We start from the raw sequence: 27,843 nt of genomic DNA, 5'->3' as shown, positions 1-27,843 counted from the left end.
GCCCGGCCCACACATACCCCACCGCACCCCGCGCAGCCCCCGCCCGGTCCCGCATAGCGCAGCCCCAGAGCAGCCAAGGCTTTCAAGTCATCCTTTCAAGTGATTAAATGGAGCGCGCTCGGAGCAGCGTGGAGCAACTGTAAATTGTGCCTTCAGCTAAAGAATTAAGTGCACTGCACTTCTGATATTTATTAAATAATTATTAGGCCGGAAAGCTGGAGAAGGTTTCGCTCTGAGCAAGTTCGGTTTTCTGAAATAAATACGACGCAACTTTTGGGTGAGCAATCTTTAACGTAGAAACCTGGCTCTCTATCCCTCACTTCAAGTTCATTTAGCATTAGAAGCACACTTTGAATGCATGCAGCACAGATTTCTGATAGCATTTTAGTTCTATCAGCTCTGCCCTAAAATATTATATTTTGCCGCGAATGAAGTAAAAACCTATACACTATGATAATTACTGATACATGAAGATAATGAATTGTGAAATGAACTAATGAACTTGCCATTTGAAGTATAAAAGTCTTAGGCTGAAATATTTTGTTTCATCTTCAGTATTGACATGAAAAAATATATTTAGCTTTAACAGTCTTTTTTCCCCTTTAAGCTTATTTGAATTATTAAAGGAACATAATTGTAAAGCACAATATAGAACCCAGAGAGATGCCAACCTTGTGATAGTGAAAGCTGATCACATTTGGAAGTAGGTAAGGAACACTGGCACCAAGGTGCAACATCAAAGCCTGTTTTAGCCCTGCTGAAAGCTGTTTCAACAGTATGATAGGCAGACACATTGGTTTCCATTTAAGAAAAAAAACTTCTAGAGATAATATCTTGTACTGCATATTGCTCAAACCCTGTCTTTTGGATTGCTGACTTATGACAATCAAGTGGCACCCACCTTCCATGATCTTTGCTTATAAAATCACAGTTGCGTATGTGTATATGCATAAATGTGTAAACTCAGTGTATTCTCCAGGCAACATCTCCGTTTGAAACAATTTTGTCTATGCACTTCTTTTTAAATCAACACACATGAAAGTAAGAGGGTTTCCATTTTAAGTGAAACTGCTTCTGAGTGTTCACAAATCTAAACACCAACCCTGTCATTAGGTTAGTCTGTAAATTAACATGCCACCACTCCCCATGTAAAATGTATGTGTGAAAAAGTGTGGATGGGAAAAGATATACAAGGGTCTTGATGACTGATTCTGAAATTAGAATGTAGCATCAGTGTTTAAGAAACATAGTCCCATGCAGCTCAATTTAAAATAAATTCAACAATAAGTACATTCAAGGGACTTATTTATAATATTTCTTTTCCTGTTGAAGCTTCTGCATTTACAAAAATAGACTGAGCTATACACTGTACTCTAAACTAAAACCAATATATACAGAGCAAGAAATTTTACTCGAAGGGCGCTGAACTAATTCATATGAACGTTTCCGAAGAATTCCCAGGTGACTGCAAGTTACCAAAATCCCAAATACTTTATATCCAGATGTGTTTTAATATAATCTCTCTAGGCATGATAGGAAGGAAAGAAGTTTAACTGTGATGCAAACAGTGATTTAAACACTTCAGAAAATGCATGTACATGGGAAAATAGTCTGACTTCCCATTTAGTGGGAAGCACACAATACTAGCTTATATAAGCAAATGTGACTCCACTGAAGTCGATACACATTTAGCCCAGTAATGCCTGAACTGAATTTGCTACCAGCAGCAATACGACTGGTAGAACAAAAAAACCCACAGGGTAAGGTAAAAGGTAAAACCACTTCTAAGTGTTTTTCAGTTATTTCTCCCAGTGCACCTGTCTTTGGTCCATAGCATATTAAGTCCACTTCTGTTTATATGCTCAGTACTAGAGCCTGTATCAGCTACATAGCCTGGCTATCATTTATCATGTGTAACCTACACAAATTCCTAGGTCATCCCACCAAGTGTGACTGGAAAGACTCCAGGATAAGATACAGACATTTTGGTGTAGTCTGACTGAAGTAGAAAATGTACATTTAATAAATAATTTCATCTCTAACTTGAGTAAATTCTTTAAGAGAACACAATTTTCAAAATCACAAATTGGCAAAATTAGTAAAACAGGATACAGTAATCCAGTTTAACTAGGGACGAGCAGCATAACTAGACTTTGCACAGAAAGAAAAAAAATCTTAGAAGCTGCCTGGCATCATTGCTAGGAATTTACACCCTGATGATATACAAATGCTGAGTGACTTATACTTGCATCCAGAAGAATTTAGCTAATTTTAACTTATAAACAGCCTAAAAGGCCTTTGAGCTATAAATCGCAATAAACTAAAGATGGCAAAAGCAATAAACATGAGTTAATGACTCAGCATCCTCCTGAGATAGCACTGGTCATGCAGCTTTGCTTAATCTTAGACATGCACAATCACTATAAAAAGGTGGTCTCCAGAGACCATTTACACTGACAATAAGAAAAACATACCATCTCTTTACATCTTTGAAGGCCACTATCATCCTTTAACTTACTTCAATTACATCCTATTTTTAACCACATTTCTATCTTATAGATTGTTGCAATCCTTCTGTTTGGGATAATAAATCATATGGATATATAGTCTAATTTTCATATTCAAAAGCAGTAATGCATATTCCATATTCCATGGAGCTTAGGGAAAAAAAAACCAAAAAAAGATTAATCAGGAGTTTTCTAGCATTCTGTTGTTTTTCCAAGATTAAAAGACAGTAGAAAACAAACAAGACAGAATTAAGTGCTCTTTTTTTTTTGAAATATAACTGCCCTTTCAACAAAGAGCTAGCTGATTTTCAACAGAGAATAACAGGTTTATCAGGAGAAAAGCTAGCCTGGCCAGGGAGCCACGTGGCAGCGATATGCAGTCTCACCTCCTAAAGTTGGGCAGATGGTCTCATGATAACCAGGACCAGGAGTTAAAAAGAGCTTTGCTTCTTTGCTGTTTCTTATCAAAGGACACTACTGCAGCAGGCTGATGACTTACAGCATTGCTGATGGATGTGAAAGGCTCCTGAAAGCAAAATGAAAGCTCTCCTGGACCTTCTTTCTGGAGTGCAAATGTGTTTATGAGCACTGTGAAAATCATACCACTTTCCTTTACCCAGCACATATATGCAAAGAGGGACAGCCTGAAATCAAAGCATCCACGTGGCTACTGTGGTGACCTGTGTGTAATTGGCTACTTGCTTGTCTGGGGTGGGAAAACAGGCAGCATTTATGGTTAGGAGGCAACTAGAAAGAATAAAAAGAATTTTGGGGAAATAAATGAATAAAAGAATAAATGGAAACACAGAAATTTGGGCACATGAGAAGCTAAAAGGCAGAGGAGCTCCTTAGCATCCAGTGGAAGGGCTGGCACTACCCCCGAGAGGCAGCAGCAAAACAGAGGGGTTGGCTCCAAGGAAGAGGAAACAGACAAGAAGCTTCAAGGAAGGAAGCTGTCACTGAGATGCAAGACTGAGCAGTGCCTGGGCTTTCTTTAAATGCTACAGTTTTAAAAACACACAGTAAGAGGTGAAGAAAGAGCCACATGAAGGAATGTGGGAAGCTGACAGTCTCTAAAATGTCCAGGGTCAGGGAGAGGCTCTTGGGCTCCCACAACATCCCTGTCACCCCAGCTCAGCTCTGCCAAATCCTCCAGCTGCAGCCTCCTCCTTCCATACCACAACTCCTCTTAGCACTGCTGGAAGCAGACAGATCTGTTGGTCCAAAAGGTTACTTTGGATTTATATTAACATAAATTGCAGAATAATAGATTAAATCAGTTAGAAATAGGATCCCGCTCACATCTATTTAGTGAACATATTTTTTTAATAATGTAACTAAGTAACACATTTAAAGTTATCTGGGCAAAACTTAAGACCTGTTCCAATAGCTGCAGAGTCTAGAGGTAGCACAATTCAGAAACACACAGTTAAATTTTTTTTTAAAAATCATGTTACCTTCACCTTACAGCAGTACTAGTACCTGATAACCTGGCAAGGCATCTGAGAAAAAACCCCAAAACCTGAAGACAACCAACACTGTCACAAAGACTCAAATACTTAACCCTTGAAGGGTGTTACTGCTGCTCATGGAACAGCCCTTATCCTAATCAAATTAACAATACAGGAGTAACATGCACCAGGAAGGGACAACTGAGCTTACTAGCTGCCTAGCTTGGTTTTACAAGATGAAGCCAGGAAGCCCTGGACTACCACTGAGGCTGTCTAATTAAGGCTGTTAATTCTTGGAATACATTGTGCATCCAGAAGACCCATAACTGAGAGAACCTAAAATGGAGCAGTACCCTACATTTTCTATAAATTTCTCCAAAGAAAAAACATGTCACCAAACAGTATAAAAGAAGTACCGAGCTAGAGCTTTTAAACTGCCAAATTGAAATATGCCAAAGCATAATGAAAACACTAGATTTTTAATCAAAATTCTTGTAAATCAACCTTTAGGCAATTTAGGAGAGTACCAACTGTGCACTTTGCTGGTGCAAAAGCAGATGCATGTTGTGAATGACACATCTAGAAAAATTTGAAGAGCAAAGGTATATATGCACTACCAGTAAACTCTAGATGTCTAAGAGATGAAAGTCCACAGCTACATCAGAATATAAAAATATATCAAATTGACAGCAAGAATGACAAAACACTTCTATTTACTACAGTGCAAGGTGCTTTGTCAAACAACTATCACTTTGTTGTAGATATTGAGGAAAAAAAAACTCTCCACAAAACATTTTTGCTAAAAAGTATGTAATCCATCAGATTTCTGTTCTCCACCCTTGCCCTCCTGTGTGGAGGATGAGTAGTGTCAATCCCTAGTGGCACTTCAGAATGGTACTAAGGATAAAAGTACAAAGCACTTGAAGACATAAGAAATATGAGACTTCTAAAATGCAAATAAGACAAGTATGACTAGATATTTTTTGTGCCTAACACTTTTTTGTGCCTAACAAAAAGTGAAGTTTTCCAAAAGTTTGATGATTTAATTTACACAATAATACGAAAAATTATTTAGTAGTAGTCAATTCTTCCCAACAGTTACTTCAGTTCTCTAAAACAAAAAATCTTTTAGCCAAAAAGAAAACAGTCTGTGTGCAAGACAAAAATGTCACCCAGCACTGGAGAGATTCAGCTTTTTGATTTTGCATTTTTTGACCAAACACCACCTAAGGAAAATGTAAGAAGGCATTCCACATATGTAAATCATATTAAAACTCAAAAATAACCATCTGGAGATCAACAGAACAGTCCCAAGGGTCTACAAATTTGAAAATATTTCCCCTTTTCCTTCCATTTCACCTCAATTTATGGCCGTGATTTGCTTTATGACAAGCATGGTACCTCTCTGTCAAGCTGGAGAGGAGAAAAAGGTTTGAACCAGAGACTTTGGCTCTTCCATACCTGAGCTCTGCATTCTCAGCAGACTTCACACCATGCCCCCCAACACTGCATCCAGACAGCACAGAGGTCAAGTGGCGTGAAAGGAATGCTCTGCACCAGATCATTCGGCACATCCGTAGCCTGGTGCTAGAGACCTGGAGGAGGTGCTGAATTTTCATGCACGCTGTGGGAGTGAAATTCCATACAATAGCTGTCTTACTCAGGTACAGGCCTTATGGAAAAAGCACTCTATGCTGTGACTGCAGGTTGCAAGAGAGAGCAAGAAAGAATGTCTACGTCTGAACAAGGCTTCCATTTCCTGCCATTGGAATGACAGTGAATAAAGACGGTGAAAACTGCAGCATGTGAATACTGGTGTAATTACTGAATGGTTCCCCACGTAATTATGCAAAACAAATCTATCCATAAGTTAAAGTAGCCATTTTCTTTTTGAAACAGAATTTTCATGCCTTCCATCAGTCACCCAAAAACCACAAACCTTAAATGACTTAAGTACACAGAATTTACTCATTTGGTTTGTAATATAAGCAATGCATGTGAGTAGAAATAAGGTTTAATGAAACAAAATAACATACTCCACTAGGGAAAACATATTTTGCCCAAAGAAAAAACTCATGTAAATAAGTGGAGGCTTGACTATTTGATAAATATAGCCCCAAAGGTTATATGTTTACTGAAAGAATATAAATATTGTAGGTGATGTAGATTTTTTTTATTTGACTAGAAACATTAATTGCTTTCTAAATACAATAATATTTTTTCAAACTGTGGGGTCTCATTTCTTTTACTGCAACAAGTAACCAATTACCTAACAAAAATGTTTACATTAATCACAATCACTCTATATTTTAGCTTTTACACCACTGATTTTATTTTTGCTTAGAACTGAACTCCCTCAGGCATTCTTTTGTGCCAACCGTTAATTTCTATCAGTGATAAAGTTCCCTTAAGCTTCTTTTAACATCTACTGGACATGACCTCATAAAATTTAATGCCACTCATTAACCCCAAGCACTTAACTTTACACAGTAATGTCAGGCATCTGACTTTTCAGTGCATGAGAAATCCAAGTGGGAACTGTTTGAGAGATACAAATTACAAATCACTTGAGTAGTAGAAAGAGCTGCAGTGAACAATATTAAAGGGTAAATCAAGACTTGAGCAAAAGTAGGGTTCTTGTGATGCCTTCTATCTAAAATTATAAAACATTTATACAAACGGGGGAGGCTGCAACATGATTGTTTTGGCTTGTGAGAGGACTGAAATTCAGAGACTGAATGCCAGGTTTTCAGCACTGTCTGAAGCAAATATGATGTGCAGTCATGTTTTCTCGGCTGTCCAGTAGCCTTCAGGCATTTGGGAGCAGAACAGGTTTTAGGGTCACCTCACATTCTGCAAAGGCCACACAACAGCGAGACTGGGGTAAGCCAGAAGAAGCAGTTCCTTCAAAGTGCTCATCCTTTTTTTCCTGCAACAGCCTTGCCTAGGTTTAGCTTTAGAGTGTGGTTGTTCTTCTGATTTTGGTTATGTACCAAGAAAGCTCTCGGAGGGACAGCACTGTTTTTATTTTCCCCGAGATGCACAGATGGGTGATGTCTGCTTAACTCATTTAACCATATTTCCCAGTGGCTTCACACATGTTGGAGAAAATGTAGAAAATTCTAGAGGTGAATGAAAAAAAATACTTAACAACAGTTTTCTGGCTTCTCTTGAACCATTCAAGGACATTTCTTGTGGGGAGCTGCAACTGAGTGACAGCCTGTCATGGCCCTGAGTGTAAAAAAAAGGCACATTGTTAGGATAAAAAAAAAAAAGTGGTTTATTTTGCATTTCTGTTGGCTCAAGAGATATCTAGGCATCCTCTGTGAAAAAGGACAGTGCTATGCAGCTAGAAACATGGCCTATAGGAGTTCCTGATAGCAATCTGCTTATTCAGCTCTGTTATGAAAAGTCCCCTCCCCCAGTCTGTACACAGGATTTGCTTTTTCTTGGTGTCACAGGCTGTTACATTCTGGGTTAAGCAGTTGATGCTGTTGGAGCAGGGATCAGCTTAACATTTCTATACAAATTATACAAGGTAGCTATAAATTGCTTCATGAGAAGCCACGTGAGATTTGATGTGATGTCTCTAAGTGCTACAAGTTTATTTATTTTTCAGCAGCAAAAAGAGCCGGCTCTCAGAACTAAGCGGCAGCTCCTGAATTTACTGATCTTAACTGGGAAATATATTCTCTGCTACCCCATAAATCTAAACAGAAGGAAGTTGTTTTGCTGAAGCTTTATCTGCACAGAAAGGTATCTCTAAGCCAAAGGTAGGTATGACAGAATCGAGGTTTTCACATGTGAACAACTGTGATCTCTGATATGAGCCCCAGCTCCAATTTCTCTGAATGACTATTTTAGCTATAAAACACCCACAACCAAAATCTACAGTCAATACACACACCCTACTATTGAAAATGGTTTTGCATCTTGCCTGCCACTGGTCTAAGATCACTTTAGCATAATTACAGCTTGATGCAACATCACTAAGTGTGCATCAGTTGGAAAAGTTTTTATTGCCTAATAGCAGGGAATAGTAATAAAGCAGATGTACACCAGGCCACATGACAACGGCAACCAATTGGTCTGTATTTGGCAAAGCAAAGTATTAATGTTTTATACACACAATGTATGTTATACTTCTCTAACAACAGGGGTGTAAACCTCTGCACAGCATAAACACTTGTGCGGATCAACACAGAGATACTGCTGTGATAGGTACTTTGAAGTTGTAGATAAGAGCTCAAGCTGCAAGATGCCAAAAAAATTGGAAGTTTGTAAAGAATCACTGCCAGACTCTTAAATATAGTAGCACTTGTGGGACTTTGTGAAATATAAATAGTAATTACCTTCAATGCAGAATGTATTTGCAAAAATAAATGTACTGGTGCATATATCAAAACTCACAACTCAGTTTTCTATTTGAGAACCAAACTTTAAAACCTGCAAATTGTGAGTAAAACAACCTCCAAAATAATCTTTTACTCAACACCCCCTATCCCACAGTGCCCAAATCCACGTACACATGGGCACGCACATACACAACCGCTCCAACATCCATACGCAAACACGTCAGCCTTAGTGTGAGGGCATCTACCCTGTAGACAATTCAATCAATCTCTCAAGTGACACTCACACGTGCCTGCACACACAAAAGCAGATGTGGCATTAAGATTTACAAAGTTATTGAAACTTTTAACAAGTAAAACGCATCTTTACTTAGCTACACCAGAATGAGGAATAAAGGGGTTTACATATGTTCCAATTCTAAACCTATCAATCAAACCCATGTTATTCCTTTGGGAGCTTATTTACATGCATATTTATCAGCCTCACATGCTAATTCCCTGCTGTTTTATGCCTGCGAGGCATGTTTATGAGTCATAATTGTTGATCTCATTTGATGTATTTCACTGAAGTAAGACATTATTCAGTTATGTGGCCTAATGTCAATGAATTACGATGACCTGATCTTCAAAATGCAACTTGCTCTTTAATTTTTATTAGAGCATTACTTATTCAGAAGAAGAAATACAGTAAAATGGAAGATCACATGTTTTTATAGCCATTTTACTTTAACATCTGATTTTTGAAACACTCCTCCCTACCTCTAGGCAAAGTTTTAAAAGTGCAATTCATAAACACCAAATGAAAAGAATTTTTCCCTGAAATTAGTACACATTACTCAGAGTGGGACCTTTTATAGATGTTCTTATTTTTTTAACCAGCCACAAGACAGGCCTTTGGAGCACTGGCATATGGTTTGCAAAAGAAAAACAACCAGACTCAATTCAAAGCCCTGAAATTGTTCTTTGCCTTAACTTCATCAAAACTGAAACCAGACAGAGACTTCACAGCAACTGAGAAATGACTGCTAAAGTAAGTTAAAGGTCCCCAAACTGACTCATCATCTTTAATGCTAAGTGGTGCCAATTTATAAACAGTAAATCACTTGATGGTCAAAGTAAAGACCTAAAGAGGGAATAATTATGATGTGTACAAACTTCACTGCAGTAGCCTGTATTGTGCCATTAATGGCTATTTCTAGGTGACAAGCCAGAAATGGTGATACTAAGCATCCATGCTGTAGGAGTCAATGTAAGTTGCTCCTTATCCTAGGCTAACAGAAAATTACCATTGTACACATAATTCACTACATGATTTTCAGATGTCCCCACTTCCTATCTTAATATTCAGTATTGTTTTTATGCAATTATTATCAATTAAATATGTTCAAAAGTTTCCAAATTGCTGCTCTGAGCTACAGCTTTAGCATGGAACAGAGTAATATGCAGGAAAATAAAACTATCTTTAGCTAAGCAATGCAAATTCAAAGTGGAGGCTCATTTTTCCATAAGAATCTCAAACTGAATATGACAGATATGAGTAAGTATCTTGGAAATCACAGAAAATCTGCATGTATCTTCCTGAATTTGTAATATCCAGAGGACTGGATATACATTATATACAAATATAACATTAATTCCAAGAGAAAAAATCCTTGGGATATTTTTCATGCCCACAATTAACACAGGCTTTATATGCTCCTTTAAAAAAGTGAAAAAAAGCATTTAGTCCTGTGTTTACATGGTATTTTTCCAAATCAGAAGTTTGCTTCTGACAGGCATACATTACAAACCATTTTCTCTAAAAAACCTAAAACTCTTCACTTGAACAAGTAGTTATTCTAACGTCACAATTACAAGGGTATAACTTTAGTTCATACAAATGTCACAACTAAAACTGTTATATGTTCATAATAAATAAAAATTTATAAAATATACTAAATTTAATTCTGCAAAAAAAAAGTCAATTCCATAACTTTTCAAACAGATTTTTTCACTTATTATTCAGTATGTTATTGTCTCAAGAACCACAGAACAGAGCTAGAGCTCTCCACAGTGTAAGCTTTAATTTACAGCCCTTCTTTCTTTCAAATTCAAATAAACAAAAGACACAAGCTCATCTGCCTGAGGTACTTTAATTTTCTTTTTCCATTTTTTTTAGAGTACCAACAATTAATGCTATACTTTTTCTGGCAATAAATTCTTCACCTTAGTAAGGCAATAATGTTGTGGTGACCTAGCTGTAATAATTCAGAATGGAGCTTTGCAGACTTTTGCAGAGAAGTATTTTCTTTCATACTTCAATAAACAATGAAACAATATTGGGTCACAGAAGTTTGGATGTGGCCCTGTCGCTCCATATGCTTCTCTCCTCCATTAAGATAACATCTGTTCTGGCCACCAGTCAGCAAATCAAATTTGATGAGAATTCATCTATGTGCAAAGTAGAAATGCCCAATAATGGACAGATTTATGTTTCATTGCTCCACCCTTTAAATATTTCAAATTGCATGTAACAAAACAAACACTGGCATCTTCCAAAATTACAACCAACATATTAAAAAAAATGTACCCCTTTATAATGAAACTCAAAACATTATCGGATCATTGCAAACATATTTACACATGTATTACATGATCTATCCCTTTAATTGTACTTAGTACTGAAACACTATACTGTTCATTTTTCCTAAGGTTAAATAATTGATTCCATTACAAATCCAATTTCTCAGAAGAAAAGAATTATCACCACCATAAAAGCTTTATCTGGATGAAGTTTGTGCCTTTTAACTTTTAGAAAGATCAAGAATAATAATTTGTAATGGGATATCAAAATTTTAGTGGAGAAATTTATCGTACACGCTACTTGCTAATATTTTGATTATATGGTCCCAGTTGCACTAAACTGGATGGGATTTGTTCAAAAGTTTGAGCACAGTCTTCCTATCCCAGAGTTCATGCATTATTGTGCATCACTTTAGTATCCAAGCAAAAGATTTAACTGCCAGTTGCTTGTACAGAAATAAGGTATTTAGAATTTATCACTAAAGGTGTAAAACACATTTATTGATCATTCAGCGCAAATTTGACTGAACACCACCATGTCAAGTAAACCATAGCACAGTTATGCTTGCTTTGAAAAACTCTTGTGAGAAGTATTTTCCCTCTACTTAAGACAGGACCTGGCAATACTAAGATACAAAACTATGAAATAAATAAACATAAATAAATCAACTTTGACAATCAGTTCATTAAGGTGGAGTAGTATTCCTTAGATTTTCAGCCAAATCATGTTTTAATAGTAATATCCACATATATCTGTACTGAGACACCATTTATCAAAGGTTCTGGAATAGTTAAATGTATTCAAAATATTTGAATTTTATTTAATTACTCAAAATACTGAAAAGGTGACAATGATCTACATCTTTTGAAATACTTTTCACTTCTATTACCAAAAATACTTTTAGTTGAAATCTCTAAGATAATATATATGCCTATTTAAGTTTGTATATAAAACACGAAAAAGTTGTGTGTGTTCTGTGCCAAAGTTCTGCTTTCTTGGTTAATTAGCTACCTGCCTCACAAAAACTGCCTGAAAGAAAGCTGAAGGATGGATCATCACTGATGCAGTGTCCTGCTCCTTGAATGATGTTCCTGGCCCTGCTACAGACCTCTTGTTTGAACGAGCCGTATCATTTCACCAGCTTCAAATTCCTTTTTGCATGAGAACATATAATCTGGCTGCTCTCTCTATGGCAGTTATGAGAATTAATTTCACTACTTCTTTTGTATATGACAACTTCTAAAAGGATGAGGTAAGCACACATATGCAAAACAAACACCCCAAGTCCCACCTCCCTTTTCAAGCAGATCAAGACAAGGAGCATAAATTGCATCATAATCTTCTGTGGTCGTCACAAATGGTGAAAGTAAGTCTAATTTTCTATATCCTTTTGTGTCACTTGTGCTGTGGTTGAAATGTTATAGTCACATGACTACTGATGTAACAAACTAAACATGTAATATGATGAAGAAACTGAACAAAGATACTTATGAATACCTAAAAGATATTCTAGATCCGACAGAAATGTTCAGTCTTGTCACAGAGTGTGTCTATGTACATCCATATAAATCTGAAGCTTAAAATAGTCAGAAACAAAACCCACTGATAGTTCACTTAAACAAAATAAGATTTAAACACAGGCTGGCACACATGCCTGTGAAATGTGATGGTCCTTATCCAGCATTGCTTAGATTTGAGCTAGTTTGCTATTTTGTTGACTGAAAAAAGATAGGCAAAAGCAGAAAGGCTATCCACATTTCTCTGTCCCCCCATTTTAGCACTCATGTTTAGTGAGAAAGGTGTTCTCTTATTATCCTGTATATTTAGCCTTTTAAAAATTATTGTGTATTTTGCAAGCAATATTAAGATTGGGACTGACTTCAGGAGTCAATTGTATCTGTTCTGCCTTTGCATGGCCGAGTCTTGACACCAAATGCTTAAAATCTGAACACTTCCAAAACAGGAACCCCAACTAACCACAATGCAGTACCCTGGGCTGAACGACTGCTTCCCTTAAAGGGCACTCAGGCTTGTTACCTTTGCAGCCAATTGGAACCTAGCCATTAATTTTAATAGGGTCAGGATCAGGCCCCTGACTTTTTTGACATCAAAGAAACATCTTTCACAGTCATGTTGTTATAAATAATTAAAGCTGATTAGTAATAATAAGGTACCTTAACCAAAAAGGTAAACAGTGGAGACATTTATTATCAAAGTAAGAAAAGAAAATTAAAATAACCTCCAACACTTTTGTATGTGCAATTCATCAGGAAACGTTGTAAAAGAACAAAAACAAATGTTGGCTCACTCCAGAGGTTCTTTGTCATCATTAATGTATTCAGGTTTTCACAGCTGAATTGCTGTACTTTGAAAAGATTTTCATGAAAGGAAACTCAAATTCAACATTTAAACAAAGCTGTCAGGTTACCAAGATTCGTATTTGCTTGTGTGTCCAGAAAATGTTTTATCCTTTTAAAAAACCCGATAGATTAGAAGTATTATTATTCCTTTGCTCTCAATTTGTAAACAACAGAAAATAAGCTTTTGTTAAGCAGCACACATTTATTTATTTATTTGCTACTGCAAAGCTGAAACCAGCAGTTAGAAATATCTGTCCAAAGTGGAGGTGAAACTACCTGGTACAGATATTTTACTTCATTACCAGTTCTGTTCCTCAAATTGATACAAATGGCCTCCTTCTGTTTCTGTCTGTCTGCTTGCCTGATCAGCGGAGCTAATTGTCAGAGCTGGGGAGATCTCCTAAACCTAAACAGAAGATATGCAGTTTGTAACCTGCTTAATTTGCCTTATGTCCTGGATGGCCCTCAGTATGTTGTTCATTAAAGTATCAGCTGTTTCGGCTGTTGCAGTGGCAACCTAAGCATAGGCCTATTTTTCTTTGTTAAAAGGCCAGATTGTCAATAAATAATACACATCTTACCAGATAATTTATTACCACTTAAATATGACAGTACTTTATGTCTCTCCCCTTTCACATGTCTTAGTTTTGCATGTCCAAGGAGGACGAGGGCAGGGCGTACCCTGGGTACCATGGAGGCTAAAGAATAAGGCTTGTTAGCCAATCAAAACCCTAAAACTGAAGCTTTGCAGTATCAATTGAGTGAAAATAGGTTGAAACCTTCTATTTTAAAAATAAGGAATTCCAGGTCTTTATAAATGTCCACATACATGAAAGACAGGAAACATCCCATCTGTAGTGACATATTTCTGTTATATAGAACAATCAATTTCTAATTCAATCAAATTTGTGACAGTTAAGCTCTTTAAAAATGTTTTAACATACATTTAATCTCAGATACAGAGGTCTCTAACATCAGCTAGCTGCTCACAATTCATACACTGCTTTGTAAATTACAATCTTTAGTATGTCAGGACAGAAGTGAACCCAGACATTTAATTATTATCCTGTACCAATCATGCTGGCCTCAGCTAGAATTCTGATTTACTGGTCTTTCATTATACATACACAAGTACAATCAAACGTGTACAGCTCATTTTTTTTAAATTAAGAGAATCTGCCTTTTCCATATGTAGGAGATATAGCCATTTAACATAATTTGAACATTTCCTGGAAACACTTAATATGTAAGGTATTTATGGCCAGTAAGCTTGATATTATATTTCTGTGTAAAGTCTGAGTAAAATATTCAAAAGAATGATTATATTCTCATTCTTAGCTTACGTATAACGTTTTATAATGTACTAGTTTTAAACCACTTTTAATTACTTTTACATAAGTTGTATTAAAAAGATTATTCTGTTTTATTTTGCTGTTCAGTAGGTTACTATAGTTTAAATGGAAATTTCTTCTTGGTATTTTAAGGTTCTCTAAGCATGTAATATTTATTTTAAAAAAATTAAATATCTTTTTCATTTAACTTGCTTTTTTTCCTTTTATACTAGAAGTATTATTACGCTACACATAAACTAGGAAGCCAGATGAGAGCCAACTAGTTGATCTTTAACTTGGATTTGGGAAGAGTTAGGAAAAGAAACAGAAATGCTTAAATCAGCTGCTCCCAAAGTAGGATCACAATGAGTTGTGAATGACATGAGGGTGACAAGTGATTTATGCCAGTATTCAGGCAGAGTTGTATCTGGAAAGACCTAGAAACTCCCAGCTCAGATGACTGAACTGAGGTAGTGTGCCAGTGTCGTTAGTGAGAATGGTCTGGTTTTCATATAATGATTTAGAGTGGAACTTCCAAAATGAGCATTTTAAAAATTTCACTTGGATCAAGAGAAGTCGTGGGTGCCCAGAGAAGCTGTGGATGACCATCCCTGGAAGTGTTCAAGGTCGGGCTGGAGGAGATCCTGAGCAACATGATTTAGTAGGAGGCTTCCTGCCCATGGTGGGAGGGTTGGAACTGGATGTTCTTTAATTTGTTTTCCAACCCAAACCATTCCATGAACAGACATGACTGTCCAAAAGGTCATCCCCCTAGTATCTGCCATATCAACCACTGAAGGCTATTTCCCCACACGATGTTTGTGCCAGTACCCATGTCACAGAATAACCTCCAAACTGGAGTTAATGCCATGTGCAACTCATGTGAAGCCACAAAACTCCCTGTATCTACCAATTCTAGAGAGGAGAATCTATCTCTTAAAGCTGGTATTTCACAAGTCCATGGCAGCCCTACTCACATTTGCTCCCACAACTGAAGCAATTAAAAAAAACCTCCTGCAATTCCTAAATACAAATTTGCAGTAAGGCACTGAAACCAAAGGGCCAACAAGAAGCAAATTTCTAAGAGCATGTCAACACTTGTACAAATACATTATTTCAAGTAAAAATTGTACTGTGTAATAGATAAGATAGCTAGGTTTTCCACTAACTATATTAAATAAATGCATTTTTAAACATGCATAGCTTCTCTGTTAACTGATCTTGTAATAAAAATGTCTAATACAGAAAAGAGGAAAATGAAGAGTTCTAGGGAAGCAGCTAGTGACAGCCTGAGTTAGCTCAAGATACACTGTGTTGCTCCAAAAGCCTTTGTCACTACAATCCTGTTGCAGCTCAATTAAAGGAAGCTAAATAGCAGTTATTATTAATAAATGAATATTAAAATGCTTGTTATGTTAGCATATGGCATTTGAAGATGTAAAAACCATTCTTATTTTTATTCATCCAATATGAAGTGAAACAGACTGAGGATGGCCCCTTCTCCTCCATCATACCTGTGCCTTTAATGAGGAAGCCAAGCCCTGCAGGAGAAGCACAAAGGTTTTGAACAGGACCACTAGCAAGAACTGTGCTGGTGGGACACACTGAAGATTTCTGGCTGAAGGGTAAAACTCCCCAGCGAAGGACACAGGACTTTTTCAGGGCCTGGTGTAAACCACAGCATAGAACCCCAAAGACATCAAGAAACAATCACAACCCTCAGCTCTTCTGTTCCGGTATAATGCAAAGAGGTTCTCTGTTCCAATCTTGTCTTTTTAATGAAAACACACAGTAGCATGCATATTTAAAAGGACTCTTAAAAACACAATGCTATACTTCATGTACATGTCACTCTCTGGAGAGAGGATGGAATAACACACATTATATGGCACACATGATGTCATAAAATATGCTATCAAAAATATTTGATAACAAAATAGTAAGTCTTCCAACAACTCACTGTATTTGCATTCTGAATTTCTTTTACCTAGGAACGTACTTCTCACACAGAGAGGTGTAGACCTCTGTGTTTTTTTCCTTTAAATGAATTGATCTCTAAAAATGGAGGTAAATGCTGTACAGGGCAATTCACATTAGCACTGTGTATGTGGGTGAAGGGGGCTGTAAGGGGAAAAAACCCTTAACTTATAACACTGAGTAGCTAAGGACCAGTTAGAAGATAATGTCATTTTCTGACAGCAAAAATTCACTTAACCCTGTAAGGAATGTCTAGGGCCAAAACAGTCCATGTCAATTACACTAAAGATTTGGGGAAATTATTTGATAACACATGCTTTGTCCAGAAAAGATGGCATTTACTTTATTACTTCATTCCCCTCTGTTTTCTACTTGTTTTCTGTATGACATTAATATAAACCAGGAATCTCAAATTTCACATAAGGTATAGTTCTCCATGGAAATACTTTCTAGTGATCAGGGCTATGAGGTTAACACCAGAATAGCATAATTCTCCAAAGACAAGCAATGGAAACACCCACACAGTATAGGGCCAAAATGGAAATATGAATGCTCTCTTATAATTTCTCATATTTTTTCATGGCACGTTTGAGAATCAGAAGGGATGCAATAGTAAGTATGAGGTCGGGAACTTATCTGGCTCAACTGGATTAATTTCAGTCACACACTCCAGTAGTTATCTTTGTCCTTCCAGCAACATCAGCCTTCTCTGTCCTCACCACCAACTGTAGCCCTTACACATGAAATATGTCCTGCCAAACTCCAAAACACTCTGACCCATTAAAGGTTTCCCCTTTTCTTCTATTGAGAACAAAAAACACATTACATTTTTCTATGTGAAGTATGCTATTAAATAATAGCTTGTACACTAATTAAAGCAAATGTAATTGTGAGAACACACTGACATTGTTAAAGTAAATTACCCAATTTGTTAATAGTTTCATTTCAAGTGACCTTAATTGTATTAATTGTGATATTGAGCAAATTAAATTGAAGAGTATTAAATGCATTGTTCCAGTCTGTCCTTAGAGGATCAACTTTCTCATTATATCAATGAAATGGGAATACTACCTACCATGCTCTTCAAAACTTGCGTTGGAATGTGGTGGACGCTATAACTTGGAGTGAAAATTCATGGCAGAAAGTTAACCTAGTTATTCCATTTCAATGTAACAGAAACCTTGAGCATTTGGAAGTCAGAATAACAGTTTGTCAGATGCAATATGCAGGGAGAAGGTACAACAATAATGTTTCTGAAATTTCATTCAGGTCTCACAAAGTCTCTGCTGGAGACAGAGCTATGATTCACCAATTTCTCTTTGAAAGATCCCTGTTTCAGAGGGGATCACACAAAAACCTTGTTAGAATAAAGTGAGTAAAAGCATGATCACTCTTAGAAGAGAGAATGCAGAAAGATGTCATTAAGTCAAAAGACTACCATAGTCAAAAGCAAAGATAATAATGTACACATATCTAGATGTGTGTAAATTAAAATACAACCAGATCCATATGAAACAACCAAAAATTAAAATTTCTTAAAAGACCTAGAATCCTCCATTTTAAGTATTAGATTGCAAAAGTGAGAATCCCTGCCATAAATTTCTAATCAACTATTTAAAAATGCTATTTAAAAAAGCATAAATGAGTGCATTTTTTTGGCATGTACCTTTTTTGTATCTTGAAAGAAAAATCAGACGTAAGGAAAATAACACAGGCCAAATTAATCAACAGAAAAGGACAAAAATACTATTTTAATGGATTTTAGAAAATGTTTTAAAGGGACAGAAAAAAGATCTTTACAGTTAAAGGCTTACTCTGAAGTTTTTAAACTTGCAAACAAGCACATTCTCATGGCTCATCATAACTTAAGATTCAAAGTTTATCAGTTATATAAAATCTGGAGAGCTACCAACACCCAGACCTTTCTCCAAATGACACTTACCTCATCTGTAATGATCTATTTTCATTTGTTCAGCCAGGTAACTGCCTCATGCCTAGCATCTGCAACATTAATCCTTGCAGCTGTTCCTAGTGAACCATGTCTTAATCTTCTCAGGCCACTTCTCCAAAATCTCAAGAATACTTTGAATTTTACATCTACTCTCCATTGTGTCAACAGTCCTGTCCCAAATAAACCATGTTTTCTCTCTATTCCTTCACTGAGATTTTAATAAAAGCACTGGGTAAAACTAGACTCAACATATTTCTGGAATCCTATCCAATATACCCTTTCAAGCTGACAGCAAATGAACAAAAAGTAGTCAACGCATGCAGTTTTCCAAACAGCTATACTTAAGAGCAATCCGTGCATTTTTGAGATTTCTTTAATTTTATGAAAACTGTGAGAGAATTTCTTAACTCCAGCTGGACATGATATCTTCTGGTTCTCCATCAAGTTTTGGTATCAACTGCACATGCTAAAAATACAACACTTCATGCAGATTTACAAATCTGACTAGATCAGTAACTAAGTATTTTTTTTCAGCACCCTTATTAGGGCTGTGCTTTTTTCTAATCACCTAATCTCAGTGAAGGCTTTTATCACTTTGCCTCCAAAGCAAGCATTCAGCCATGCTTAAAAACATGATTCGGATGTACTACATCTGAATTCAGATATTCTACAATATTGCACAGAATGTCTCCAGTGGACCACCACTCCACTGTATTTCTGTGATTCATGATACAAAAAAATTAAGATAGAGATTTTCACCAAACTGATTCAATATCACTCCTGAAACTTGAGACTGCACTCAGAAAAACCTTGTCTTGAAATACTTTTGTGAAGACAATGATGGACATACTGCGTGGACAGGAACAACTGTATACGTTGATGCCTAAAAAGCTAACACCAACCATACACACACTTAATTTAAAATGAAACATTAAAACTTCAAAGACCCATTCTGGATATATAAAGTTTCAAATTAAAATGCACTATGTGTTTCACAGCAAAAAAGGCTATGAAGATGAAATGGATGCTTTATATAAAATATTTACATAGATAGAACATAAAAAATGTACCATAGTTGGTAACCTTTATGACTTGGGGAACCATGTATTTACATATCTTTATCCTCGCATGTGCGTATGTGTGTGTTGTGTATATATTTTTAACAGTTGACAGCTGTTTTAGAGCATACAGAGATGCCAAGCTGAATGAGGGTCTTGATTACTTCAAGATTAGCTATCTAAAGTTTCTATTCATTTTAAGTGTTGTTAGTGCGAAGAGTCATTAGTCACTTCCTTGTCTCATAGAACATCAGCATACATTTACATTGTTAATGAACATTTGGGGTAAATGAATTAATGGCACTTTTAAACATCAATTCAATCCTAATAACTTTGTATGTCATAGAAATGTTAAGGTTGGGATAAAAATGAGAAACCTTTTCAGTCAAGGTAACTAATCGCTTCTGGGCACAATAAAGGGTAAAATTAACTTATAGTGTTTTTTTAACAGGGTGAAAATTTTGCTTTTTCTTGAAACAGAGTTGAAAGAATTATCATTTTTTTTTAAAGCAAATAGAAATTGGAAGAAAATGTTTATCTTTTTCTTGACTGGGGTAGACTAGAAGCAAGCTGTTTGTCCTCTTAAAAATGGTTATTATTTTAGGTTATTGAAAAAAATATTATTTTCAAATTTCTAAAATATGTACAAAAATGCATTTGGTTTATCAAGCTAAAATGGCTTCGTATCGTTAAGATGTCAAATATGATAGAAAAGAAACACTGCCTAGAAAAGCGATTCCATTTAATTGTCAGGTTTTAAAATACTTTCTCCATGACGTACGTTGTCATTTTTAAACATTGAAGAAGCTTTGTAAACCAATAAAGAAACAGTGAAAAAATTAACTCAAAGGGACAATGAAGTTTTACCAATATATTTTGAAGCAAAACATCAGCTTCTTCTAAACTGAAGTAATAAACCTGAATGAGCAGAACTTGACAGAGCTTTTTAATAAGCACTAGTAAACAGAGGATTTATAAACAGATACATCCACATAGACTAGTTGATCTGGGTGAGGGACTTAGAAAATGTGACAAAGTTGTTTCAACTCTGTAATTTAAAATAAATTTTTTATTTTGCCCTCCTGGTACATGTGTTCAATGACTGGAAAATTACAGGTAGTTAAGGTGCCACTGTGTATAACTGAGTACTTGAGGAATGTTTTCACGACAAGGACGAGCTTTCTCATTAAGCTTATCACTTTCTTCTAACCAACTACCCTGTCACTACTAGCAAATAAGTAGAAAAGATGAGCAAAACAGACAGCCATTGCGTTATCCAAGCAGTTTGCTCTCATTGTTCATTAGGGTCTTCCAAATACTAATTTGCTTCAGGTTATGTAGTAATTTCTATCTTTAGAGCCTATTCATTCTATCTCAGCTTTGAGATATTTTTTCAAATAAGAACATAGGGGCTGAGTCAAACAAAAATCAGACTTTTTATTTGCATAATTTTGTCCAATATAACATACTGAACTTTACTGCAGAGCCAAATAAGAAAAAAAAAGGAAAAAAAAGAAAAAAAAAAGGAAAACAAACAAAAAAGATCCCTAAACCAAAGCAGTGTAAGAGTCCATGCTTGAGAAAGTAAAATAAAGTCATGCTCCATTTCAATATTCTTATGCTGAAGTCAGTGTTTGGTTTATGATTAAAAAAGGATGACAGCACATTAAACATTTGGCTAATGCTTCTGTCTGTAATTGAAAGTTGACTTTTCATGGTTTTCATTAGTGTCAGAGTGTTTCTCATATACTCTGTGAAATGTTCTTTAAGTTGCCCTGTTCAACTTCATTGAGTGAATTAAACAAATTATGACAGGTACAGTTATTATGACACACTTATATAAGGTATAAACTGAAAAAAAAGTACAGAAATCCAAACTCACCTTCCCCTGGCTTGTTCAAAAAACTCTGCAAGGGATCAATGCCTATCTCCTGTTCCTCTGTTTGCAAAGGATGACTGGTTTCAGACACAGAATGATACATACTGGCAGTAGTAAATTCCAACTGATGAGTATTTATCTGGAAGAAAAAAAAACAGAGAAACAAACACTTCAGTATTCCTTTAACTATTTTTCAATCACACGAGTGAAGAACAAAAGTACTTAAAACCTCCCCTTATTTCCAGGCACATCATCACCATTAGTTGTCTAATTAGCAGAACAATAATGTTTCCATTTGAACGTTTTAAATGTTGTATTATTTGGAGTCCAAAAGAATTGTTATAGTTCTTACAAATATCACACTGCAAGTAAAAGTCCAAGCGTGGTTTTGAAGACTGTAAAACAGGGCAAGAGCCTCTTTCCATCCTTCTTCTAGTTTTCCCTACTCATCTTTTAGTCTGATTCCAAGGACAACTGATGCTAGTTCTTGGGCATGATGAAGATTATAAAGTAAAACTGAGGAAAGACCATCATCATCACTCTTCTGGACCCAAGACTGTTCATCCCACAAATCTTCCTTTTAACCACTTCTTTTTCAGAAATCATAGGTCAAATATAACATAACAGCAACAGACACACAAAAAGAGAATGGATTAATATTGACTAGCATATAGGTGAATTTGGTTTTATCAAGATTTATATTAACTTATGTCTTGGTTCTGGCAAGAACAGGGTTTTGCAGTAGCCAGGAGGCGGCATGGCCAGGGCCCAGAGGTTTTTCTATACCATGTCATGTCACTACCAGGGCAGGGAGAAGGGAGTCTTTTCTGGGAAGAAGGTTTTTTTTTCTGGTCAAGTAGGAGTGGCAGAGGTTGGGTAATGCCGCTGTCATCTGGAGGGAGTGGGTGGTTTTTATCTGTTGTTAGGGTTTCCACAATGAGCAAGAATGCTTATTTTCTTGTCTTGTCGTCAGTTTCTTTCTTTTCTTGTCATTAGTATCATTGCTGTTACTGTTCGTTTTTCTTACCTCATTGCTGTTTCCAGTAAATTGTTCTCATCTCAACCTGTGATCTTTACCGTTTGTGCCTCCAGTTCTCCTCTCCATCCTGGTGCAGGGAGGTGGGAGGGAAGGAGGGAATCAGCAAGTGAGCTGTGTGTGCCATGCAATGGTTTCAGTGGGAAAACTTAACTGGAGAATACCATTCCTAAACCCGGACAGCTCTCTAGAAAGATAATGCTAAGGAAGCATTTTAAGAAACATAATCAACTAGCTGGTGAACATTTACAAAGATATCTTCCAAAAATGAAGGCCAAAAGGGAAGTAATGGAAGAACTGAAACTTTAGGAAGTAGGTGATGCAGATTCATCATCACAGGCTCCTGAATGGCACTCACATCACTATCAAGCAACTGAATAAGAACTATGTCACAAGTTCATCTGAGGAGTGTTGGAAGCTAATACTGGCTGCAACAAATTAGAGGATGACAATAAGAGGGTGAAAAGCAGATGATGTTATGATCAGTGCATAAGAAAGAGAAACAACCTTTCCAGTGCATTAACAGTGCAAGAATACATTTGTCAAGACTGCATTTTAGTCACTGTACAGCAATTTATTAACTCACAACACAAAAAACCCTAAGCCAGCTAAATAAGTCTGATTTGGCCAAGCACACTAAGTAGCTACCTACGACTGCCAGATGAGTTTTAAATATCACTTACTTTAACTGCTTTGTTTACAAGTATCATAACTTTTTAACAGCAATAAAATTATATTTAGAAAAAATATAAAAAGAGATACAAGAAGAGGTATGCATCTACACTTTCAGGACTGGCATATTAACAAATCTGAAATCACTTCAATTATGCTTTTCCTTTGGTTCCTAGAAGGTATGGCACTGACCATGTAGGCTTTAGACCTTCAGTTTACTGTCAATAAATGAAGGGGAACTGGGATCCTTAAGACCTTTTTATGGTCTATATCTTCTTAATTTTCCTATTAAGTTATGAGGAAAAAAAAACCCCAACCCCAAAAATCCCTAGATAATTAACTAGTTGGGCCACTATTAGGCAATTCCTCAAAACCAGTGCACCCAGGCTGTTTTGAAAAGCATTCTCTCTCAGCTGTATTCCCTGAGGGGTTTATCCTCTATGTGCCCTGGCACCTGTGTTACTGTGGTGATGAAATAATCCCACCATCTCTCACTTCTGTTCAGCTAGTAGAGAACATCTGATGGTCTTGGGAACAAGAAGCCAGTAACTGAGGGAAGGTAGGACTTACACTTGAGCAGTGGTACACCTTTATGTTAAATTGTTATTAGTGTGACAAAACACACCACTAAACCACAGAATTGCCTTGAACAATTTTATACATGGCTCAACAAAATGTGCTGCGACTGTATGCATACCTCACGTGTTTCCTATGTAATTTTAAAACTATAACAATGAAAACTGCATGAACGGTATCTTGAAGAAAAATATTTACAGTCTTGTTAGCCCCTTAAATAACATTTACCTGTAGTCTTATGGCTGAAAAAATATAAAGAGATGTTTATAAATACCTGATATTTTAAATAAATAAAAGAAAAAATAATTTATTTAAAGAAAGAAAACAAAACCCCCACCAACTTCACAGAACTAATTTTTTCCTGCTGGAATTTTAGCTGCTGCTCTTGTTTCTTTTGCTATACAGTTGTAAATATCATTTTCCTGATCAGTTGATTTTGTCTTCACTAAAATTACAAGCTTTTTCAGACTGTGCTGTTGAAGTTTAACTTTTTATTTTTATGTTCCTTCAGAGATTGCTACACAATCTGACCAAAGCAGAACCCTGAGTGTCTTTCAAACTGAGAACCAGGCACAAAATGACCTTACCAGCCATTATAGTTTTAGCAGCCACCACTTAATTAAGACACAGTATGTTTCAGACTTGCTGTCTTACATCCATAACATGGTATCAATTTAGCCCTACTAAGTTCGCTCTTCCATGTCCTCTTCTGTATCCACCTTCTTTTTTTTTTAAATACTCCCCAAATGCCACACCTTTACAACTATATGCACCATAATTTACTTTCCAGACTGTTGGAGCAGCTTTAAACAGCTGAATAGATTTACTTTTGATATCTGCACAGCGATTTAATCGGTTATTTGTGTTTGTTTATAGATACATATGGTTAGAGTTAAAAAAAGTATCACTACCTATTAGTCTTCACTCCTTAGTCCAAGCAATTTTCTTCACAGTTTTATACTGAAGTTCTTTTCTACTCTTCTAACAAAGAGCAAAGGGAACTATTAAACAATTACAATTACACTTGGGATCTTACTCTGAGACAGATTAATTCTTCACAGGTTTGTGGTTGATTTGTAATGGCCTATAACATATTGTTCATATTAAATAAGATACAATTTAAAACCATTCTCAGTGTGAAACAATAAAAATGTTATAAACCCCTGAAATTCAATTACTGGATTACAAGACTTGATTCTGGCTAGCCCTAACATCTCAGTGAAAGCGCCTATTTGTAGGTTTTTTTAACCTCCAAAGTTGAAGGGCTAAGGAACTCAAAACACCAGGCATGCTTCCCACTACTGGGAGTTCAACTATTCTGTAATATACATGAGAAAATAATTAAGACCATGTATGAAACATTTATCTAGTCAAGGAAATTAGCAGAAACATTAATCCACTCATAAGCCCAAGGAAAAGGCAGGCATAGACTCTTTGGCTACTGGCCTTAAATAACAGGAGGAGCCCTCATGCCACCAAGGACAGTGCCACAGGCTTGCTCCTCACTGACCAGCACATGTGGGGTGAATCCAGTCTGCCTTTCAGTGAAGGCAGCTTGTCAGCACATCTGTTCTCAACAGAGACCAAAAATCCCTCCAGAGACAGGCTTACAGACTCCAACACAGAACTCCACCAGATATTAAAAGGGTTCAGTGGAGGTAGCTGTTTATAGCATATCATCTCCTCTCCCACCACCTCCTCCATATCCCATAGGTGATGGAATACCAACTCATTTTCATTAGGAAAAACTTAACTGATGTTTACTGACATTTACCTAACTAACAACCTCTTTCTACACAGCAGAGATAAACCACTTGCTGCATTAGATAGTCTGATTTAACATACCCATTCTAACTCCTTTTTCTCACTGGGTATTTACTCTTAGTGAGTACTTAGTACTTACCTGGAAGTTGCTTGCTTCTTTTTGAGATGTGAGAAGGTTTATTCACCCAAGACTTTACAAATATTTTGCCTTCCCTATTAGCTACTCTAACACATTATGTGATTTCTACCACCTTTAGCCATAAAGCAGTCTTATATAATCGTGCCTTCATTAGCATTGCCATTCTGCCTTTATACAAACCTGTGAGTTTGGAATGCTTAAACAAAATTACATTTAAAACATTCAAAACCAAAAGCCACTTCTTCTACAGACTGTCAGTGGCAACAGCCTCAATTCAGCCCCATTTCATCTTCCATTAATATGCATAAGTCATACCTAGCTAGATAGAAATACAAGACAGATAAAAGTCTAATTGAGATATGTTTCTATCATTAGCTGCACTGCCAGCGAAGCACCCATCACTTTTGGACTGGAGCTGGGTGAAACATTGCAAAAACATGTACACAGAACTGTACAAGGCAGAAGACTCAGCTGTAATAAGATTATAATAAATGTTCATATAATAAAATGGTTATAATTGATGTTCATACAGAAGACGGAAAGTTCAAAATAAAAATAAAGTTTGTTGCATTATTTTAGCAGTGAGACTATTCACTACTACAAGTGGTAAGATTACCCTAATCTCAAAAATGTTGATAAATCAGTATTTCATAAACAAAACATAGCACAGTTCAACACGAATACTGTACCTTATTTCATGCCATAAGACATTCACTAATGTCTTCACTTGCCACAGATACTGAATAAAAGTTTTCAATATTCAAATAAGCAGTTTATGGATTAAAAGCATTGTTTCAGAAATGGTGACTAAATTAGTTCAACCTAAAAAACCTAAACACACAAAAAATGTTTCCCTTAATCATCACTGTTTATATAGACCTTGAAAAATTGTTTACTCAAAGCACAAAACACACCAAAACATATCAAATTAACGTTTAAGAAGTGATGAGTATTCATATAGTTTGGGCAAAATTGGAAAATATAATCAGTTTCAGCATGGGTATTTTGAAGGTGTAACTGAGTAGGTGAAACAGAATTAGGCAAACCTTGTACATAAACCATTCTTCCTCTCTTCCCTTCCCCCCATGGTAAAATGTAAGAAGAGGAACAGCAGGCTTGGGGAGGTACTCAGGATGAGGGCTGAAGAACTGCCCAAGTTGCAGCACTTGTTCCATCCTTGCTCTCTCACATCCTCTTACTTGTAAACAATCAAGCAACAGAGCAAAACATTTTATGCTTGAAGAAAGGAAAATGAGAACCCACTAAACTCTAAAGACGAAGCTGAACAATGTTGCTGAATCTTGGATATGCTAAAAATAAAAATCAGTTTCCATCAGTACCAGCAAAGCTACCTGAATATCACATTTCTGAAAACTACTGAAGCGTACCAAGGTATTTAAATAATACTTTGCATTCTATTAGACTGCATCAACCACCTTCTCCAAATTATCTTTGGGCCTTTATTTCATGCCATATCCAAAGTTTACCATTTTAATTACTTAAATTGATGACAAGTAGAGGAAATACTTGTTTAGCTAAGTGATAAATTAGCTGCCCTGTGAAGTCAAATTGATTAAAACGACCTCACTTAAAGCAAGTGTCTGATGTGGTAATGATCTTATGCATGTTTTGTTAAGTTTGACAGCATCATGTTATGAGGGTTCACAACTCTGCCCCTCATTTGTGGCTTATGAAGTAATCAAGCATGGTAGAACACTGAAGTGAGGATTTTCCAGAATGTGAAAACATTTTAAAGTAGGTAAGGAATTAAATATTAGGAGAATAAGCATGCATTGTGTTTATTTAAAGCAAAGCAGCACAGATGTCTTCCAAATCATCTAGAAGCAGTCCCATATAATGGGTTTTCTTGCATTGGCCAAATTAAATTATTCATCCTGAACCAAGAATTTAAAAAAAAAAAGAAAAAGCATGCTAACTAGAGGGCTGAGTAGAAGACAATCCTGAATATGAACTTTGGAAAATGAAGACATGAGGACCATTTGATCTGTTTCAAGCTGGATATTTTGCCAGGACACTCATTAATAGGTATTTTTGAAAAATCTGTTCTTACCTATAATATTCACTGCTTTCTTTGCTCTATGAGTGATTTTTACTTAGGCCACAGAGACCACCTATTTCACAGCACTGTGATCTTCTCTCTCCATCACTTGAGCTCTTTACTACTACCATCTCTATTTAAATACAGAAGATACTAGTCCCAGTGCCT

At 36.2% G+C, this 27,843-nt stretch overlaps 1 protein-coding gene across 3 annotated transcripts in view; it reads right to left on the bottom strand.

The window, feature by feature from the left end:
- TBC1D5 (TBC1 domain family member 5) overlaps window positions 1-27,843 on the bottom strand; it is a 286,443-nt gene that overhangs the window by 165,157 nt on the left and 93,443 nt on the right. For all 3 annotated transcript variants that reach the window (XM_031057620.1, XM_014307329.2, XM_031057619.1), the window contains one exon: window positions 21,433-21,568. In XM_031057620.1, coding sequence (XP_030913480.1) covers window positions 21,433-21,532 — 100 coding nt within the window. In that variant the 5' untranslated portion in view covers window positions 21,533-21,568. The remainder of the gene's footprint in view (window positions 1-21,432; window positions 21,569-27,843) is intronic.

This window comes from Geospiza fortis, unplaced genomic scaffold (genome assembly GCF_000277835.1).
Source record: "Geospiza fortis unplaced genomic scaffold, GeoFor_1.0 scaffold95, whole genome shotgun sequence".
Taxonomy (NCBI): Eukaryota; Metazoa; Chordata; class Aves; order Passeriformes; family Thraupidae; genus Geospiza; species Geospiza fortis.
Note: the sequence above shows the minus strand (reverse complement) of the source record. Positions and strands in the feature narration are given on the sequence as shown.